The sequence below is a fragment of the Macrobrachium nipponense genome, chromosome 35 (assembly GCF_015104395.2).
Source record: "Macrobrachium nipponense isolate FS-2020 chromosome 35, ASM1510439v2, whole genome shotgun sequence".
NCBI classification, from domain to species: Eukaryota; Metazoa; Arthropoda; class Malacostraca; order Decapoda; family Palaemonidae; genus Macrobrachium; species Macrobrachium nipponense.
The window spans coordinates 59,408,121-59,421,027 of NC_061096.1; the positions used below are offsets into that span (position 1 = coordinate 59,408,121).

At 37.3% G+C, this 12,907-nt stretch overlaps 1 protein-coding gene across 1 annotated transcript in view; it reads left to right on the forward strand.

The window, feature by feature from the left end:
- Positions 1-6,941, forward strand: part of LOC135208376 (serine/arginine repetitive matrix protein 2-like) — a 90,617-nt gene extending 83,676 nt beyond the window's left edge. Inside the window, exon 9 of the mRNA XM_064240476.1 lies at positions 7-6,941. Coding sequence (XP_064096546.1) covers positions 7-2,121 — 2,115 coding nt within the window. The 3' untranslated portion in view covers positions 2,122-6,941. The remainder of the gene's footprint in view (positions 1-6) is intronic.
- The last annotated feature ends 5,966 nt before the right edge of the window (positions 6,942-12,907 follow it).

Genomic DNA, 12,907 nt, shown 5'->3' on the forward strand with positions numbered 1-12,907 from the left:
ACTCAGTCAGGTACCAGTGAAACAAAAGATGAAAAAAAGGATAAGAGCAAAGATAGGAGTCACAAGGATAGACACAAGAAAGATAGAGACAAGGATAGAGAGAAACACAAGAAGGAAAGAGATCGTGAGAAGGATAGTAAAAAGCATAGAGAAAAGGAGTCCTCCAAAAAGCCCTTGTCCCCACCTCCTGTAAAGCCTTCTTTGTCTCCAGCCCAGTTGTCATCAAAACGATTATTATCACCATCTTCCAAGCAGTCGGCATCCCCTGCTTCAAAGAGATCATTGTCACCTGCGACTAGTATCAAGTCTGATTCAAGTTCCAAACGTAAAAAGTATGATCTCGAAATCAGCAAACCCGTTGAAAAAATTGCTGAAGAGGTAAAAGACAAGAAAGAGAAAAAGAAAGAAAAAAAAGAAAAGCGGCGAGATAAAGAACCTCCAATTGTAGAACCTGAACGTGAAAAACCCATTGAGAAATTACCATCTAAATCTGAAAGTAGTTCTAAGATTGTAGTGCCAGCTATTGTCAAGGAAGATAGGGTTGCTGCACTTCCAAAGGTGGAAGAGAAACCTGTCATTAAAGAGCCTAGCAAAAAGGAGTCTAAATCAAAGAAAGTTGCAGTTAAAGAAGTCATTAAAGAAGACCTTGTTGTACCACCTCCCATCATTAAAGAGAAAAAGAAAGAAAAGCCCATTGTTAAAGTTTCTCCTCCTGCACCTGTGTCGAGGTCGAGGTCAAGGTCATCATCCAAGTCCTCATCACGAAGTGCTTCACCTTCTCCCAGCATTTCTAGGTCACCATCCCCTGAATGTTCACATTCATCAAAATCTTCAAGGTCAAGAAGCCCTCCGTCAAATGTATCTGCTGATCGTGATTCACATTCTAGATCGAGGTCTCCTTCAAGGTCACAGTCGCCTACAAGATCTAAATCTCGGTCCCGCTCTCGTTCTCGGTCTCGGTCTAGCTCAGGATCCAGGAGAACTGTTTCTAGAACTCCATCTGCATCAGGGTCAAAATCTCACTCCCCGTCGAGGTCAGCGTCTCGTTCAAGGTCCAGGTCTAGGTCAAGATCTAGGTCCAGGTCCAGATCTAGGTCTAGATCGAGGTCTAGATCTAGATCAAGATCCAGGTCAAGGTCTAGATCTAGGTCCAGGTCCAGATCTAGGTCTATATCCAGGTCAAGGTCTAGGTCTAGGTCCAGGTCCAGGTCCAGGTCAAGGTCAAGATCTAGATCTCAGTCCAGATCAAGATCCAGGTCAGGTTCAGGTAGCAGATCTGTATCAAGTTCACCAGGTAGATCAAAATCAAGGTCTCTATCAGGGTCACCAACAAGGTCAACAAGTAGCATGTCAACTGTGAGTTCCCCATCCCATGTTTCAGTGGGTGAAAGTCTGCCTCAAACTGCATCATCGAGAGGGGCAGCTGTGGTGGGAAGACCTTTGAAACCAGGCGCTGGGTCTGGGGAGAAGAACAAAAATCCCTTGAGTAGATTGATGGAAGATGTTAGTAGTTCTGATAGTGAGTGCGAAGAACGAATAGCTGCTCCCGAAAAGAGTCCAGCCAAACCTCCATTGAAGTCACCCTCAGAAGCCTTGGTTCGGCCTGGCCAAACTCCTACTGGACAGCAGACAGCTTCAACCACACCCCGACAGCAGGTGAAAAAGGAACCCGATTTATCTAGTGATGAAGAAGACATTCTACCTGTACGTGAGAATGGAAAGAACCCGGCCAAGCGAGAAGCTCAAGGGAGAAAAGCCCAACCAAGGGAAAAGAAAAGACGTCGAATAGCTTCTGAGAGTCCCTCTCTCTCTAACAAAGTGAGTGTACCTGTTACAGAAACAGCTAAACCTGTTAAAGAAGAAGTGAAATCTGAAACAGTAAAGGTTAAGGAAGAAGGTGACACCAGTCCAAATCCATCAATAGAATATTTTCAAGAATTATCTGAATTACAACAGAAAATCTCAAATTCTGTCAACTCTAGTGATCGTCAAAAAATTCAGCAAGTGGTTGACATTATTGCTGAAAATAGTAGCTTCAATTTAACCACAGCACACTTAAGTTTTGATCTTTCCACTCTAGATGCCCAAGTCATTAGGCAGCTTCAAGGATGCTTTTCATAATTATTGTTGATCTACAGTGCAATGGAAATAATGCTGGTAGTTGGATAAAGGATGTCAATAATGCCTGCATGATCAATTTCACTCTTACATATCAGTTTAATGCACTCTGATCCAGTGAATCCAGATAGTATAACAGAGGGAGATAGTCCAGGTAATTTTCAAGGGACAGCATTTAGCATTTGAACTTATTTAGAACAGTAAACATCAAGCACTTAGTACTTTTGGGTACATTGTATATATAAGTAATGTCATATCCTATGTACCCAGTTTAAGTTTTTGTAGTTTGAAGGATGTTGAAATTATCCTTACAGGAAAAATACTAAGGAATTTCTGTGTTTTAGACAGCATTCCTTAAGATGATGAACTTGTTACAGAATGTCATGGTTGGATGTGATGACTTTGTACATGTGTTTAAAGATCATTCCTGATTTTGATGTACTTTATATCCCTGGTCAACATGTGTTATCATAATGTGCAAGAGAACTGAAGGTTTGGAAATACTTATTTTATTAATACACACACTACATGCATTCGAAGAACACACAATTTATGTAAGAGTGAAAGACACTTTAGGAGAAGCAAGTCATGTCAAATTTAGTCCCTTGAAGTTTTGCGTTTGTGAAAATAGTTTCATTAGTTAACAACCCATTTTTCTTGTGTCGATTGCAGAAAAACTAATGGGCATTAATGAGTTTCAGCCCATTAAGGTAGGAATGAAAGGATCACAGTGCAAATTCTATTACAGTGTAATATATCCATGGTAACCATAACATACTTTCAGATTCTATTAGAATGTAATATATGTCGAGGTAACTTTATTATATTTTAAAAAGTACAGATTGAATGTGTTGTAAATTTTTTTGTTAGGAAAAGATGTGGAACTCTGATTATTGACTGTCACGTACAAATAATTATAGGAATAACATATTAATATTAAAAATATTCTCAATTTCTTCTCACTAGATTAATTTATTGATGTACAATGTTTGTAATATCTTTCTTACATTTTTCTGTCAAATACTTAATATATTTATTTATTTTGTTCTTACATTGCTTTTTCCACAAGAATTTTAGAGATTTTTAATTAGTACTGTATTTAGGAACTAGATCATGATCAACTTCCTTTAATGAAAGGATGAAATTATTGGATTGTGAAACATTGTGGGCTTTCATTTACTTTACAGATATGATGATTTTCATATTTTATAATATTAAACATTATCATGTTAAACAATGCTGGATCTTCAAGGTATTGTAAAGGTGTAATTGTAATTTGAACACTGCGGTATTGCTTAATGTCTTCATAGCACAAAATTTAGATTTTCCAATGTCGGATACAACTCACTTCAAGCAGTTGTATGTAATTGTATTTGGTAAAAAAAAAATCTTACTGGATAATTACTTAATCTAACTTTTAGGTTCCTAACGCTTTTCCATAATATCCAGTCATATTTCAGGGTATTTAGAATTTGCCAGAGGTAATGGTTTCATATAGCAGCTTAGTATCTTGAGCTACATGAAAATGGTTTGCTCTGGTTTTGTTGTTGGGAAATTGCTGAAGGTAAACTGTGCCTTTATACCTATTGGTTATTCCCTTACATAGCCAGTTAATAATGCAGCATCCCCTTACAGTTTGTAATTAGATATAGAAGAATAAGCAACATGATCTGTTTGTTGTGCCAAGAAAATTATCAGTGTTAAAAGTTAGTAATAGCTTTGGAAATGACAGGGTAATTTGTACGTAAAATCTCCCATGTTAGGAATCCTTAAAAAAGAAACGGAAGGTATTGTAGATTTATTTATGCTATATACTTTGTTGGTTTGTATGGAGACGCGAAGATTCTCACTCTCTCAAAATATGTTTTCATCAAATTGTGTGCTTCAGTTTTCTATGTCTTATTCTTTATAGCATGTCATTTTTAATCATTTATTAGCTGATGTTGTTAATAATTATTATCTTGAATTCAGACTGAATTTTAAGATGTCAAAGATTACTGTTACCCTGTACACTAGTACCCCCCCCCCCTCCCACACACACACAGTTTAATCAAAAGAATGTTTAATTTTAAAGACCCATTCTCAGAATTATAAGAATTTTGTCAATTTTGAGCCTTCTGTGAAATATGGAGGTTTCCCCTTTAAAAACTACATGTGTAATCTATATGGTAGATGTTAATTTGGCTCAGTACAATACAGAATATTAATTGTTCACATCTAAAATTACTGAGTCTTTATGACTCTCCATGTATAATTCTGTTGAGTGGAAAACTCAAGCTGTTTTCTGGAAAGATGCTAGACATGCTTGGTGTTTCCAAGATCAGTAGTATTAATTAGATATACGTACTGCAGTCTTAAAAATTATAGTTTGGTATGGCCAGTCTTTTTGACAGTGCGTAAAACTGAATTATAGTTTGGTACGGACAATCTTTTTGACAGCGCGTAAAACTACTAAGTTGAATTTTCTTGGAAGCCTCTGAAGTAGACTGGTATCGACTGTGTAATCATGTCAGTTAGATAATTACCACTTAAGAAAAGAAAGTGTAATCATTTCAGTTTATTGAAGGTGTTGTATATTGACAGGTAAATATACCAAGTTAATCATATGTAGCTAGGTAATTCATTTTCAATTACTTCCCAATGCAGAATTTTGCATGTGTGTTTGTTAATGAAAAGGAAAATTATAAAAGTGTAGAAGTACCTGTATGACATCTAAATGGTTAACTGTCTCTGTCGACCAAACTTGATTCTTGTTTTCTTTCTAGCGCTTGTGTTGACTGTTTACAGCACTGGAACCAACTCTTTATCCTTATATCAGTTTCTGCTCACAGAGCTGAAAGTACTATCTGGCAACATCTGCTGTCAAGTAAAAAGTTGAAGTCATTGCTTCTTGAAGATAAAGATATTATTATTTATATATTTCAGCATATAACATGATAAGTGCTTCAAAAGACACTATTGAAACAGGTGATGAAATTCTTGATGGTGATGATTATAGAAATAGACAAAGGTCCATAGAATACAAGGTCAACCTACGTGCAAGTAGATAGGGGAGTATGGGAGTGAACCCTCCGAGAGCTCATTATCTTTTACTAAAACATGGATTCAATAATATTGGTAACTCGTAAAGATGCATATGATACACCTGTTGACAGTAATGCTAATTCTTTGCAATAAATTACAGGTAGTATATGAGAATCTCATAGCTTCTCTGCAACTGTTACAGGATACTGATAGTAAGCTCCCATCTGTCATAGATGAGCAAAGGAATGCTCAAGTCCAGATTTAGTTTGTACTGTATATAGCACAATAGTCCCTTTATATGTACAGATACTAACGCATAACAATAATATTAAAATCAATTACTGCAAATAGGTAATAAGTGTGGACGAGCTTCACATTGAATAACTTGATAAACAAATGGCAGATCCTGTAAATGTGGCTGGTATATTCAAACCAAGGGCCCTCGTACTACAGAATCTATGTATTATGAAAGCAACAGCAATAAAGATAACACTACTGTTCTGCTGGGTCTATTGTAAATCATGCTGGGTGACTGGTCTGTTGTAAATCATGCATATTTCTTATTTTTATTGGGATCTTGCCTTGATATTCACAAATCAACTTTAAGACACTACAGAATATTATCAAATTCCCTGTAGAATATTTTATGTTTTACATAAAAAATGCTAAGTCACTATAAATTTACAGATTTGCCATGAATTTATCAAAACCAAGAAACTGACTCAAAAATGAACATGCACAAAGATGGTATGATACAAGCTCAATTGGAATAAAGGTGTTTGTGAGTATCATTTACGCTGATGGTGATGTATTGTGTAATTTTGAATTGTATAATGATAATGTGTTGTCATAGTAATGGAACTTCTAAGACATAGGGCATTGCCTGTATTTTCAAGCAAAGCAGGCGGTGGTGGGTACTGATTTTCAGAAAAACTCTTGTTTTGGTATTGCCCACACTAAGATTGACGCTTAAGCTTACTTTATATCAAGCATTTCTTTGCTCCATAGATACAAGAGGTTTGCAATGATTAAATACTAACGAAACATTTTTTTTTTTTTAAGTCTTTTCATTCTTTTACCATTTCATAGCTCTTGACTTTCTTATCCCATCTATTTTTCCTTTAATATTTGCTTGTCTTGTATTGTAGCAATTAGTTTTTCAAACAAATATTTTGTGAATCTCATACTAGTATATGTTCTTTTGTACATAGGAGTAACGGAAACAAAGATATGCTCATCATTGAAACAAAGATATGCTCATATGATCAAATATGATTATACTTAATGGTTTATTTGACAAATAGGTGGTCAAGATCTATCATTTTTCATCTCTTCGTCTTTGTGAAGTTGAGAGACACACTATGGATTTTGTGTTCTAGTTTCGTTTGAATAATGTTTGCCAAGAAAAAACCTGAGAGAGATCAGTCATACAGGGAATTTCATATTCAATTGTACCATAGCTCCTTTCTTAACTTGTTTGGTTTGTGATTCTCTGCACTGCAGCTTTGTTCAGCCATTTTCCTCTACTTTTTTTTTTTAAACTGTTGAACATATTGGTTGTCTGCAAATGCAGTAGTGTGAAAAAGGAGTATGATAATTGCATGTGTTTGTAAATTTTCAATATTTTTTCCGTGTTTGTGGCAATTTCTACTCCATTGTATATTTTGTAAATTATGTAGATATAAGTATTTTCTTTGTTATGTTTTTGTATTCTCAGTGGAGTCATTATTTGTATGTGCAGAAGAATTTGTATGGAAATGTTTGTTTATATACATAATTGTGTATGTGTCTGAATAAAATGTATTTTTGCATTTTAATATTGTATTGTATATTTCCTTTGAATGTTTTACTAGCATTGGAAGCCTTGTTGCTGTGTGAAAAATCATACGTACAGGAAAGACTGAGGGGAAACCTGTCTTTTCCTTATAAAAGGGGGAAATCCAGGTCAGTATGCAGCAGTATTGTCATCCATGGATGAATGATAATGCTTTACAACTTTCACATCCCATTGTAAAGGAATGGACAGAGAGGGAGCACATTGTCGGACCCAAGTCTTCAAACAGGTAATTGGTCATGAGACTCCTGCATTCGCCCGACCAGGACAAGCACAGGTGTGTGTGGTCTATTTTTATTTTTATTTTTTTGGAATGGGCTCCAACAGCTTGAGCATGCAATAAGACCAAGGACAAGAGGCAGAGGCACATGGAGGTCCTCTTGCTGAAGTAAAAGTGAGAGAGGAAATAGAAGTCTCTTATTTAAACTCAAAACCAGTAGAACTAATAAATGAGTGAAAACTAGGTCCTTTCCTTGTTAAAAAGAGACCTGAGAGATCAATCAAGGATGCAGGATAAGAGGGTTGTGCCAAGTTCCTCTTTCAATTGACTGGCACTTACAATGAAGCATTAAGCACTGTGACCTGCCATTAGAGCCTGGGGAGATAACTAGCAAAGTCACAATTGTTCCATCACCACTTCATCAGGAAACAAAGCAGAACCCTCCAAACAAGGGATGTGACTATCCCTGCCCTGCTAATATCTCACGAGGGAATGTCGAACTGAAGTTACCAAAATATGTCATTAAAGTATTATATACCCACAGTACCCCGTGGATAATGTCATGGAATATCTTGTGAATAATTCAATGATTACCAAGACGAGATTTCCCCCTTTCTTCCTGAAAGTCGGGCAGACTATTAACCAGCGCCTCAGCAGCGTGGTTGGTATGGTATTAGCGTCCCACCTCGGTGGTCGCGGGTTCGATTCTCGGCCATTCCATTGAGGAGTGAGAGATGTGTATTTCTGGTGATATAAGTTCACTCTCGATGTGGTTCGGAAGTCACGTAAAGCCGTTGGCCCCGTTGCTGAATAACCACTGGTTCCATGCGACGTAAAAACACCATACAATCAAACAAAGACTATTAACCAGACAGCACTGACATCGCTTCTTAAGTTACACAAGGCAACAGTTTTTGGTTATGAAAGGATCTATTACGTGCTGATACAGTAGTGCTTGCGCTAGTGCGCCAACAGGTATGCACGGTTTACACGTGAGTTACGCGCAACTGCCCCTTTGTTAATGCATGGGACAGTACAAGTCATGTGCAAGTTGATGCTTCACTTGGACAAGTACCTTGTGGAAGGTTCACGTTGTTGGGAATATATAACTGGGCAGAGCAACTAACCAACCCCCGCAAGGACTCTATGTATAAGCATTTTTAGAGGGGAGTTTGAACTATCAAAATAGGCAGTTATATGCACTTTTTGATGGGTGTCAAGCTATTTGTGGGCGGGTTGTGGTCCCTACCACCCACAAATCCTGGGGGTCGACGGTAATGCTGTAGCAAAGTCTTGGTTCCCAGAATCTAGTCAGTTGTGTGCTTTCCTTACCATAATCCAGCAATGAGTCTTGTCTATCTGTCCCAAACCAATTAAAAATTGATATGGTGAGAAAAAATAAAGCAAGAAACTTTCATCAGTTAAGAATCCAACTCAAAAGAGCAGAAGGCAAAAGCCAAGAGAACAAATTGGGTAAGAAATAATCCTTGAAGGGGGCTTTGACCCCATAAACTATCCTTGAATGGAAAGGGGCTTTGACTCCATAAGTTGCCAACTGACTACACAATTACCCAAAATGCACCTTAACCTTAAATCCAGGAGTGACCTGATCCTAAAGCATTAATAAATTGATCAAGCAGCAGCATAAGAAAGAAACCCAGTGCTGGTAAACCTGATCTGAAGAAAACGGATTGGGTTCAGGAGGGAAAACATGTCCTGCCAAAGATTAGTGCATAAAGTTTTGCCTTCTTAAGGATAAGGTCTCTGAGAGAATACCCAGGTCCTGATGACACAATCTTCTTCAGAAGTGGATTAATGGTAAAAGAAAAAGAAAACTTTGGGTGATGGGGGGCGGGGGGGTATTCTTATCACAATAACTAAAGGGAAGTAACCAAACACTTCCAGAAAAAGCAGTACATATCAACTGGGACAAACTGAGGAACAAGGGCCTTGTTTAGATGTGATGAACCCAAGAAGGGCAGTGTGTCATTGTGTTCAAGAGGTGGGGTAGCACTTAACCATTACTAAATATTAGCTTGAGAGGCTGGTAACTGAACCAAACTTTTGACTGGCAAGGGATTGTCAGCAACACAGCATGCTGGAGCGATACTGTAGCTGTTTAAAGGACAGTCAAAGGAAAAAAAAAGAAGGAATTTCCTGATCCATATATGAAGGAATCAACTTCACCCTATGTTCAAGGGCAATGACACCTCTAAGAAGAAAACCCAGGCAATGCACAATAAAGAACATCAGCTGTTGAGGAGCTACTCCTGATCACCTTACCTCTAAAGCCACCATGACTGTGAATGAAATTGGTGGCCTTGCAAAAGTGCCTTCTGAAACAAAGAAAGTAGACATGGAAGCCCAACCTTGCACCTGTTTGGAAGACTGTGAAAAGTCTGGTAAGACCAAGCCTCCAAGTCATGATCTCCCCATAGGGGGTTGTGTGTCATCAGTGCACCTTATGTTGTGCACTGTAGTTATTACTTAAGGTTCTTTGCAGCTGCAATCCCTTCCATTCCTTTTACTGTACGTCCGTCAATATTCTCTTTCTTTCATCTGACATTTCACCCTCTCACAGTTGTTTCATACTGCATTGGCGAGGTTTTCCTCATGTTACACCTTTCAAACCTTCTTCAGTTGAATGACCTCACAGGTCCCAGCACTTGGCCTGAACTCTATATTCCTTCAAAGTCATGATCTGCAGTGTCAATGGAGACTGATCTTATTCACATTCATACCCCTGGATCTAGAGCCAGAAGCGGAAACAGCTAGGCTAGCTCCACTACATTATCTTGTATACTAACAGAGCAGACTTGTACAGGGAATCCCCAACTTACGACGGCGTCAGCTTACAACGTTCCGCAGTTACAACATCTTTCAATCATATTCATCAGAAATTATTTCCAGGTTTACGACGCATGTTCCCGGGTTACGTTGCTTACAACGCCGATCTTGGCGCAAGAATTACAATGCTGATCTTGCAGAAGAAATATGACTCCAAAAATGGAAAATAATCAATATTTGAAGGGTTTTTTTTATGAAAAATGCAATAAAAATGCAGTTTACATAGTTTTAATACACCCAAAGCATTTTCAGCTTACAGCGCGTCTCAAGAATGGAACTCAATCATAAGCCGGGGACTGCCTACATACTACCTTTTCAGTATGGAGTGATAATAAGCACATATTCTAAGCCAAACCTTACACCTATTTGGAAAGCAACAACAAGTATCTGGAGAGACCAATACCCTGAATCACAATCCAAAGGTGTCAATGGGAATTTACGTCAATTGCCTTTACACCCTTGAACCTAGAGCAGAAGAGGAAAAAATTTAAATGTAAAAGGAACATATGCAACCCTTCCCGTAAAGAGCAATAGAATTAAACACATTCTGGGACAGACCTGAGCTGAGGGCAGTACAAGTTACTACCAAGCACAAGTAGTCATTATGATAGTCCCCAAACACACACACACACACACACACACACACCCTCTCTCTCTCTCTCCACTGTACCCTGCATTCCTCCAGAGGTACTGAAAAGGAAGAGTCAGGGCCAGTTCTTCCCTTGAAGGACTGATCAAGTAACTGGGCGTGATCAGATTGATGCCTCAGGGATTGGTTATAAGCAAGCCTGCAATTCTTTCTATTCACACCACCTGTCACATCCATTTCTAGGTTGACCAAAATTCCTCATGAGACCAAACATATGACGGGATTGGCAATTATCAAGCTCATGACCAATCCACCTGCTTGCCCATAGACAGCAGCTGCCTATGCCATTCATGTCCTTATTAAGCATTGTTTCCTGAGAAGACCAACTAGGTGACAGGAAATCAATCACAAGCAACCTTATCAACCAATTCCCCCATTCACCCATAGTTAGCTGCTCCTATGAATGGGGAAAGCAAAGAATGAATAAAATATGTAAATAACTATGAAATTTTGGTCATATGGCCCAAGTACTGAGGTCATGGTGGTCATTCAGCTCCATCATAATATATATGTGAACATATTTTTATGAAAAAATTCATTCATATACTATCCTCATATATACATATACACATATTTTCCTGATGGCTTGAGGGTTACACAGAAGTGTTCTCATTTATGAGCATTGTCAAGTTACCACCCTAATGGGAATTTTAATGAGAAAAATTCAGCTACTTGATGACTTGCTTAACAGTATTGCTTGAGGTAATCAGTCTATGATTATTAAACATTCATTCTAATAGCTAAATCTCTTGACTCATTCTTTAATCATAATTGCAAGAGACTTGGTATGGGCTATCTCAAACCAACTACCTAGGGCCAAGAATAAGTGTTTAATTATACTATACATAGTACATATTATATCTACAATGTTTCAAAATTATTTAAATCTTCAAGGTTTGATATAGGCCTACAATGTATTTAACTCTTTCCTATGTTGCAAGTAATCAACTGAAGATTACTGCTAAAACAAATTCATGATTTTTCAATACAAACCATTAAAATTAGTACATACGAGTAAACTTTACTTTGTAGGATATCTTAAAATTTGAGAAGCTCAAATACTAAAATAACCTTATATATTACGGTTTATCTAAAACTAAGCCTATAACAAATCTGTAGATATATCAGTGCATGTTGTTGACAGGGAATAGGGTAATATATTAATCGGTTTTACGGCTGCCGTCAAACATATTCATTAAAAAATAAGGTATTTTTACGGCACAATTTTCAGTTAACAGCGCCTCTAGCCGTTGTCTAACGAGTTCATACATTTGTAGAAATGCCGTTCAGACAGACCATAAAGGTTATGCAAATTACATTAACAAATTTTATGGAGAGTTATTACATAGGTGTTAGGGTAAAATATATGCCGAAAATATCGAGTTACATTAGTGCAAGTTTAGCTATGGATGTGTCAGTTTAGAAATGTTCATGCTTTTATGTTTAAAATGTGTATGAAAATGTATTACGTATAGGGTATTTTTATATCTGCACAGAAATATGATACGAAGGCAGCTTTTGAAACTGCCCTTCACACGTTATCAAATACGATGTTTTTTCACGTTCGTTCTTGTAAGCCGCCATCTGCCGCTCCTCCGAAAATATCGAGTTATAAAGAGTGCAAATTTAGCGATCGATGTGTCGATTTTTTAAATTTTTATGCTTTTATGTTTAAAATGCGTATGAAAATATATTACGTATAGGGTATTTTTATTTTTTTTTACATAAATTTGATACAAATTAAGGCAGCCTTTGTAACCACGCTCCACGATGTCAGATGTTTTTGCATGTTCGTTCTTGTCCGCCAGTTCCGAAAATGGCATGGTGTTATTTTATTAATTAGGCATCTTTTCCATAAATCCTTTAAAAAAGTTATACATTACTTCACTGTATCCAATAATATTGTATGTATTCTCATATTACTGTATTATAAAATACTACGGCAAATCTAAGCCAGTATTCCGCGGAGCGGCCAATGTTGTGGTTTGAAATCAGCTGATGGCGAATAAGAGTTTGTTTCGCCATAATTAACGCAATTCTGAGCGAATTCTCTTCCTTCTGGTTAGCATAAACGAATATCTAGATACTTGACTTACACGAGACAAGGTTATTTTTCCTTATACAACGTGTTTTTAGGTTAGGTTAGGATACACCACAATAGAATAAATATAGAATTTAGTACAAAAGGTTTGAAAGGTACGACAGGAGGAAAACC